This window comes from Galeopterus variegatus, unplaced genomic scaffold (genome assembly GCF_000696425.1).
Source record: "Galeopterus variegatus unplaced genomic scaffold, G_variegatus-3.0.2 Scaffold748, whole genome shotgun sequence".
In the NCBI taxonomy this organism is placed as follows: Eukaryota; Metazoa; Chordata; class Mammalia; order Dermoptera; family Cynocephalidae; genus Galeopterus; species Galeopterus variegatus.
The window spans coordinates 169,888-178,797 of NW_007726859.1; the positions used below are offsets into that span (position 1 = coordinate 169,888).

Genomic DNA, 8,910 nt, shown 5'->3' on the forward strand with positions numbered 1-8,910 from the left:
CACGAATTTGTCACCCCTTTCCCCCTGGGTGACAGAGCCTCCAAAGATTACTCAAAGCCCATCTGAGCAATGAGAAGCCCCGAAAAGGGGTTAATCTCCTGGAACCCTCAAGAGCAAGGCATTCCTTCCATTTGGGAAATTAACCACGAATTGGGGTTCTCTTCCCGCATTTATTCTCCTCTTCCCGCATTTATTCTCCAGACCAGGAAGTTACAGGAAGAGAACATAGGTGGGTTTTTTCCTAAGTACAGTTTAACAAGTTTAACAATAGAAGCTGGTAACATTCAGTAAGAAAAGCAAGGTGACATTCTATAATGCAATTTTCAAGAAGTTAAGTTGATCCACTAACAAAAGCTTGATTTCAGCAAACATTCTCTTCTTACAGCAATCTCCCAGTATCTTTACATATCAATCAGTAACCTGTCTGTCTTTGAGCCAGCAACCTTGTTGTGTTACAGTTCTTTATCTTACAACAGAGACTATAGCCTGGGGAAAATTTCCTGTCCTTTGCAAGGTCAGTATTTGGAACTGCAAGGCTTTGGAAAACTAGGCCCTGTGAAGTACATTTATGCATATTCCACAGAAACTGAGTTGACTGTGCACTCCAGCGTCCTAACTTTCTAACTCAGTGCTTGATGCACTGAGTTAGGGAATACTTTGTAACTTCTCAGGCCTTAGGAATGAATACAAAAAAATGGTCTGCTTCAGGGTATCATTAACAAAGGAGGTATTGAGATTCAGTTTTGTGGATAGAGAGAAGAGAAAGCAGATTTTTGAGCAGTTTCCTTTTGAAATTTGACAGTGATAGCCGGGAAATTACTTTTTTCTAGTTTGGGGGTATGATGAGTCCTGTTTTCTAAGTAGGAAACGCCACTGTAGTAGTATTGGCCACCGTGGCCCGGGACCGGTTGGTTTACTTCTTCCAGTACTGATTGCTGAGGCTGAGTGCAGTCCTGGAAGTGCAGGCAGTAGCCTGTCCTGAGAGACCCAGCAGAGCCCTGGATTATTTGTCAGGAAGGCTGTGAGTGCCTTAGCAGATTTCAGGAGGCGGTGCCTTGTCCTCACCCAGCCTCATTCATAGGTTAATCTGTGCAGGTTTACGTTTCCTTTTCTGCCTGAGATCTGAAAGCTGTGGAATTACTAATCTATAGGTTAAGTCCACCTCAGGGCCATTGGAGGGGGCTGGTAGCCTGGTGACTGTGCAGTTAGCAGGCTTGCTCCATCGCTAGCTCAGCCCACCTCAAGCCAGGCTTTCTTAACTCTGGCCCCAGTACTGAAAAAAGCCTTCAGTATATTCCTTTAAGGGAAAGCCTGTGCCAAGGAGTGGACCTGGAGAGCTAGTAGATTACTTTTCTCCCATGCTGTCTTTGGTAAATATGGTTTCTTCATCCAAGTGAGTTTTCGGTCACAGTCACACTTTACTTGTATTAAAGCTGAAAAATATATGACAGTCGCCTAGTAACATGTTTTTCTGCTACAGTAATGTTTTTAGTTCCTTAAGATCACTAATCAAATTTATACCTTTCGCCTTTTAACTAAGCAGAGATTCTGTCCTGTCCTCTTCATAGAATCTTGAAATAATCTAGAAATAATTCTAGAATAATTCTAGAAATAATCCTTTTTCCTTTGTATTTTGAATATACAAAAACCAGTATATTCTTTAAATTTTCAGTTTTAACAGTGACCCTATTTCCATTATTCCTATCAGACTCATCTTAGCATTTTGGTGAAATTATCTCAGAGTCTTAGGAAATGCTTGTTAACTTCCATCAGATATTTTGTGACTCATGATTTTAACTATTTTTGAAAGTCAACTGGCATGCTAAAAACCTGTTAACCACAAAGGTGTGGTTTATGGCAGGCATCTTCAAATTTGTTTGCTCACATATCCCCTGAAAGAATTTTGAAAAGCAGTATACCCTGACTCATATTTTTAGATTGACACACAGGATTTTTTTTTTTAATCGTAGGTAAATTGTTGCAAAGAATTTTCAGCCTATTGGGAAATATTGATTTTAAAAATGAAAGCATTATATCACTCTTAAATGAATCCAATGAACAGTAAATGACATTTAAAAATAAAATCATTATATTCTAAATGTCTGCAGTGCGCAGTAAATACATAGCAAGTTGACATCCATTGTCATCTGTATAAAAATGCAGAAACAGGGCCGGCCTGGTGGCGCACTGGAGAGTGCGCTGCTTGGGAGCGCAGCGGCGTTCCCGCCGAGGGTTCGGATCCCATGTGGTGACCGGTTCCCGCTCACTGGCTGAACGTGGCGCGGGCGCAACACTGAGGGTTGCGATCCCGTTACTGGTCAGTAAAAAAGACAAAAAGGAAAAAAAAATAAAATAAAAATGCAGAAACAGGTGCTTCATTAATAGTCAGAGATATTACATTTGATAGTTCCTTTTTCCCTGAAATAGTATTTTTATTTCATATATTCCATAGTATTTTATGTTAATATGTTTATACTTAAACTTTTTAAAAGTATTAATTACCTTATCATATTTCTTTTCCACAGAGCAAATTCATAAAAATTTTTGGTTTATTTATAGTACACCAAGGCTTTAAGTGTAAAAAATTTCCTTTGGATTAAGTTGTCATTATAATTAGTAGATTGCAGTTAGTAAAACCAGCAAATATAAGTTTTGATAAATACTTATTAAGTAAAACAATAAAATCTCTTTGGCAATGCATCTCTTGATGAGATAGATTGGTGGTGGCGGTGGGGGCGGGGGGCTGGTTTAGCTCCGGTAAGAGGAAAGCATCTTCTTTTGTAAAGAGGGAGGAGGACCGATGGGAAAGGAGAACCAGACTGATGCGTCCACTCAGCCTCAGAGCAATTTTGGAAAGAGTGCGTGTGGACGCGAAGACAGAAATTGATTTCCCTAAGATCCATCCATGCTCAGGCATCCTTGGGGAAGTCTGTGTACTCAGAAGGTAGCAGAGCTCCCCAGGTGATTCTTAGGTCCCGTCAAGTGAGAGAGCAGCTCTGTTAGGGGCACAGCGCAGTGGTTCAGGATGTGACTCAGTCATACCTCCTGGGTTGCAGTACCATCACAGTCATACCTCCTGGATGTGTCTTATTCAGTGTCCTCCTCTGTAGGCAGTCCAGTAATCGCAGCAGGTACCTCACAGGGCGGTTGTGAGGATGGAATGTGGGAATGCATAGAAAGCCCGTAGTTCAGTGCCTAGTACTTCACGTGCCTTCAGTTGATAGTAGCTACTTTAAGCTGACGACTTGCTAGATGACTTGGGTTTGGAACACCAACATTGAAAATGTTATGTGCCACATGAAGTGCTTGACACAAAGAAGAGAAAAATCCAGTGGGATGTCCTTGGAAAAACTCCAAGGCGTCCCTGGGAAATGGCTGTGAAAGACAACGTTTCAGCCTGTTGCTGTAATTAGCCTGTGCTGGGTGTTGTCTGAAGGCCTGGACATCTGTCTTCACCGTGTCCCAAGTCTGCTGTGTCATGCGCGCTTTGCTTTTGAAGCAGGTAACTGATTCCTGTATGGGATTGCAGCTAACTCATCTGCTGCTCGTGGACACATGCTTATTTTGCTCCAGTGTTAAGGAGAAGGTTTTCTTTTTCTCTTTTATCTCACCTCATGTTTAAATTTCCTTAACACTGGAGGAAAATCCAGTCTCTTTCTACCTACAGTGTTCTGTTTCTGTGGTACTCTTCCATCTGAACTTGACAACTAGATAAATAAAGGTAAGGGGGTGAGGGCAGCTACTTAATATCCTGTCCGTTGACTCTAGCCCCAGATAGGCTTGCTCTGATACTTCAGGCAGGAGACTGCTTTCTGGATCACACTTTCCTCATTTGTCAAAGGAGCAACCACATGAACTTAGTTCTCAGGGCTGTGTTGTGTTGTTCCTTCTCCCTTGAGGATGGCTGGTGTTTGGGGCATGGCTCAGTGCCAGCTCTCCTCCTTCACCCCGTCATCTCTGATCTGTTCTTTAATGATCGTTTAACCTGTCTTACCTTTATTCATTTTTTAAAAGAACTTTTTATTTTGAAATAATTGTAGATATATAGGAAGTTGCAACAATAGTACAGAGAGTCCTGAGCACCCTCTCCCAGCTTGCCCAGGGGTGGCATCTGACACTGCTGCAGTGTATCAAAACCAGGGAGTTGACACCTGGTGTCACTGTTAACTAGATCCCAGACCTTATTTAGTTTTTGCCATTTTTTTGGCCTTCATTCATTCGTGCATGTGTGTATGGCTCTAGCGATTTTATCATGTTAGATGCATGCAGCCGCTACTACAATCAAGATGCAGAATCGTTCCGTGACGGCGAAAGAGCTTTCCTTTGTATTCACACCCACCGTCCACTCTCCAGCCCCCAACACCCCACTTCTGTCCCTGTCCCCTGGAAACCATGAATCTGTTCTCCATGTCTACAGCTCTGTCATTTCGAGAATGTCACAGAAATGGAATCATATAGTGTGTACGCTTTATAGATGTACGCTTTCTAGATGTACCTTTTTCACTAAGCAGAGTGCCTTGAGGTCCCTCCAGGTTGTTGCATGTATCAGTAGCTCATCCCTCTGTACTATGGAGTCGTGTTCCAATGTAAGGATGCACTGGAGTACATGCCTGGCCACTCACTCGTTCACCCCCAGAAGGACTTCTGGGTATTTCTAGCATTTTACTATTGTCAGTAAGGCTGATATGAACATTTGTGTATAGGTTTTTGTGTGAGCACGGTTTTCATTTCTCTTTCTCAGGGACTTTATACATTTCTGGAGGATAACCTTGCCTGCTTCACACATTTTAAGAAAAATATTTCTGTTCACTTGAGTAGAGTTCAGTAATAAACGACGGACTCCTTACGTCTTTGTTTATGTAAGACCATTCACTGTAAGGGGATGAGAGTGGATTTCATAGAGCTTAATGTGACACTTTCTACCTTTTTTTAAGACACCTCAGACAACAAGGAAAAGAAATGTTTTAACCTTGAGGAAAAGTCCAAAATCTCCAAACATCGCGTTCATTATAAGAAGTTCACAAAAGGTAAGGTCAAGCATTTCCTCTTTTGTTGTTGAAGTCCATATGTTTGTGCCGAGTTTCTTGAAGCATTTTTAGCTTTTCACCAACAACTTCTTGTGTTACATACAAAGTACAGTGTGGACAGGCTGGCTGGATGACTCGGAAGTGGTGCTGAGGCCTCAGCACTTACTGTGAGTTGCCAGGGATCTGGTGAAAATGCAGGTTCAAGGCCGGCCCGGTGGCGCACTGGATAGTGCGCCGCTTGGGAAGCGCGGCGGCGCTCCCGCCTGAGGGTTCAGATCCCACATACAGACCGGTTCCCGCTCACTGGCTGAGCGGGGCGCGGGAGCAACACTGAGGCTTGCGATCCCGTTGCCGGTCCCCGGTCTGGTACGGGGGCAACACTGAGGGTTGCGATCCGTTGCCGGACACAGAAAAAAGACAAAAAAAAAAAATGCAGATTCACATTTAGTAGATCTGAAGATTAGGTTGTAGGCTGTGCACAAGTCCTGTGGCAGAACTGAACGTGGAAGTCAGTTTGCTGTGTAGAGGAGAGAAGGGACTTCATGTGGGCAGGTCAGGAAATGGTGTTAATTCATTGCTCAACATTTTAAGCTACATTTTCCTGTTTTCCAGACCTGGATGTTGGTGTTGAATAGCTCCTAATGTGCCAGTTTAGAGAACTAGACTTTATATCAAAGTTTCCAGCATGATAAACTGCAGTGCCAAGTTGATCCTGGGGTACCCCACACAGTCTCTCTGTTCCCTGGGGTTTTAACAGAGGCGTCCACGGTCATTGCCAAGACAGTGGTGGAAACCATGTTTGAGGAGCGGTTGGTGAATTCTGCCCTCCCCCCCGCCCCACCTTTTCCCAGTGCACGTCGCCGTCTGTCAGTGCAGTCCTTAACCACAAGGTGGCGGTCTTGTACTAGTAAGAAGCAATTTAAGTTGACCTAATCAACTCCCCAGGTGTTTTCCCACAGCACAGTGCCATGAATTAAGTGCACTTTCCAGCGACAGAAGCCTGTTTATTACACACCATACTTAAGGTATAAGTGTGATGACAGTTACGTTGTGATGTACAGTCACCAGTTGATGTTCTTCTATAGGAAACTGGATGTATATTCCCACCACCCTATGCCAGAAAAGCATGTCTCTGCTGCAGTATTGTTGGCAGAACCCACCCACATAGCAGTGGAAGCTAGAATTCCCACTACCCTAAACTATTGGTGGTGTTTCTCATCTGGGGCCAGGACCCCAAAAGGTAGGACTGGGTTTGGTTTAAGTGAGAGGCCATGAGAGTGGAGTTGATTTGGGTGCTGGATAACTTTGGGTTTGTGCAAAGAGGAGGGACTGGTGCTTCTCCCTCCCTATGCCTCCACGTGTGTTTTGTGTGGCTCTTCCGTGTCTTCCCCTTCTTTCCACCAGCAAGACCTTTCTCTGTTGTTAGCCTCTATGGCTCCGACCAAGTCCCTCTCCACCCCCAACCTGTGGCAGAACAGAAAGCAGCCCTTTTGAGCAGAGGGTATTGTCACTTCATACCTGGTCCCTTAAGTATCTCTTCTTTTTCCAGTAGGCCCTATAGAGCATGTTGGAGATACCGCACAAGGTGGTGCTGTGGAGCAGGTTGATGAAATTAGAGGTGGCCTGCAACTTTGGGGTGCTGTGCAGTCTTTTACGCTTTCACTTTTGCATGTGGAACCCTCTGATTTTCCTTTGGTGTCTGATTACATGCGTGATTTCATCTGAAGCATTTGCTGAAGCTGAGATAAACCTCTTTAATCTCCTTTAATCTGAGGGATGTTGGGCGTATCTCTTTCTATTTCTGGTTATGCCACTCCCTTGCTGGTGACCCTGTCAAACTGCTGGGTGTGTTGTGCCGTCCCTCTCTCTATTTAAAATGATATTTGCGTATTTATTAGCCTTGCTTGGGGAGAAGGGGACATTGGTGTGCAAGAAGAAAGATCTATTATCAGGTACGTAGAGGAGCAGATAGAGCGACAAAGCAGAGAACATGCGGGCAGGGCAAGGACGGGGAGAGAAGGAAGTAAAGCTGCAGGCGTGGGGGGCGCAGTGCTCTTCCATCCGTTCCAGCGTCCACAGCGGGAGCTCATCGTAAGGCTCTTTGACTAAAAGACACACTTTCCTTTAGAACAGGTGGTGTCAGTGGGTGTGAACTACAAACTCTTAAGTTTCTTCTAGGGCAGCCTGTCTTAGGGCGCAGGAAATGTGGGTTCTGGCCATTTCTCTGTCAGACAAACCACCTAAACATTTCCCTTCTCTCAGACTCAGTTTCCTCTTTTGTAAAGTGAGGAAACATTTGTAAGTCATTGTTAAGTTCTAAAATAGGTTCTGTTCGTGGTTTATCAGAAATGACCCCATGTTATGGAACTGTTGCTTTTTCAGCATCATGTATGATAGGGATTTTCACTCTGGGTATGCTCATAGTAAAGTAACTAATTCATTTAGTTTGATGAGGGATTCAAACTGTACCTCTCTCTGTGATCGAGGAAGCTGAAACATAGCAAGATGACATTTTACATGGCTTGGCAAAGAGTGGGGGTAGAAATTTTACTCCAGTGGGAGGGATCACAGTGGCCAGTGGTATTGCAGAATCCGCTACTGCCTCATCGTCAGCTCTGTCATTGTAGTTCTGACACATTGCAGTTCTGACACATTGTAGTTCTGACTCCTTTTTCAGGCCCCAAATTTATCATTTTAATTTGAAATAATTTATAATGTAATTTAAAAACTTACCCTTATCCATATTTGTTTAAAAGCCTAACTCCAGCCTGGTGTCTTTAATTTGAGAAACAGTGAGGCCACATCTACAGAGGGGAAGACACTGATTTGCACAAAACTTTTAAGTGTGTCACTCTGCAGTGAGGAGTTGTCAAGAGAGCATTGCTGTGCCCCCTCAGTTGCACAGTGGGTGGATGAAAAGTTGCATAAACCGTAGTTGTGCAGCTTACTCATGGTGACTTATATAGATTTTATTCCTGTTACGATTCATGGTATCGTATGCACTGCTTGCACGAGGAAACTACGTGCACAGCCCGTGTTGCGGTGCTCTGCTTGCTGACTGTGAAGTGCAGACTTGTGGGACTCGGAGCACAGTCAGCCCCTCCCGCCAGAGGACTGTGGCAGTGAGGAGGGTTAGGTTTCCTCATCTGATTCTCCTGACATTTAAATATAAAGTCGCACTGTTGCAGGCCTGTGAAAACTCAGACTGTCTTGTGCTTGGTGATTGGGGTCACGTTTTATTTTACCCCCTCTCTGATTCTTTCAGTTTTCCAAGTTTTCTAACATTACCTTTCAGTGAAATTTCCTTTATCTTCTGTCCTATGCTTGTCATCAGTCCCATGTGTTTGAATTGAAAAAAAAATCAAAGTATAATATTGTTTTATTTATCCTGCTTGATTGAAGAATGCAAATGAATTTTCTAAGCAATCAAAGGTACCTATATAAACCTTAAGCACCTTTTGTTTTATTTTTATTTATTTATTTATTTATTTATTTATTTATTTATTTATTTATTTATTTATTTATTTATTTATTTATTTATTTATTTATTTATTTTTTTGTCTTTTTTCGTGACCGGCAATGGATCGCAACCCTCAGTGTCGCGCCCGTACCGGACCGGGACCGGCAACGGGATTGCAACCCTCGGTGTTGCTCCCACACCTCGCTCAGCCAGTGAGCAGGAACCGGTCTGTATGTGGGATCCGAACCCTTGGAGGGAGCGCCGCCGCGCTTCCCAAGTGGCGCACTATAGCAGTGCGCCACCGGGCCGGCCCAGCACCTTTTGTTTTAACAAACATATTTCTAAAACCTGCGTCTCTTGCCTGTGCTCCTTTGCTCAAGTAGATAAACTCTACTCTCTGTAGATTTTTTTTTTTTTTTTTTC

The 8,910-nt window shown here is 43.5% G+C and overlaps 1 protein-coding gene across 1 annotated transcript in view; it reads left to right on the forward strand.

Annotated features, from left to right (window-relative positions):
• PINX1 (PIN2/TERF1 interacting, telomerase inhibitor 1) overlaps window positions 1-8,910 on the forward strand; it is an 87,744-nt gene that overhangs the window by 22,363 nt on the left and 56,471 nt on the right. The window contains exon 5 of the mRNA XM_008572040.1: window positions 4,935-5,027. Coding sequence (XP_008570262.1) covers window positions 4,935-5,027 — 93 coding nt within the window. The remainder of the gene's footprint in view (window positions 1-4,934; window positions 5,028-8,910) is intronic.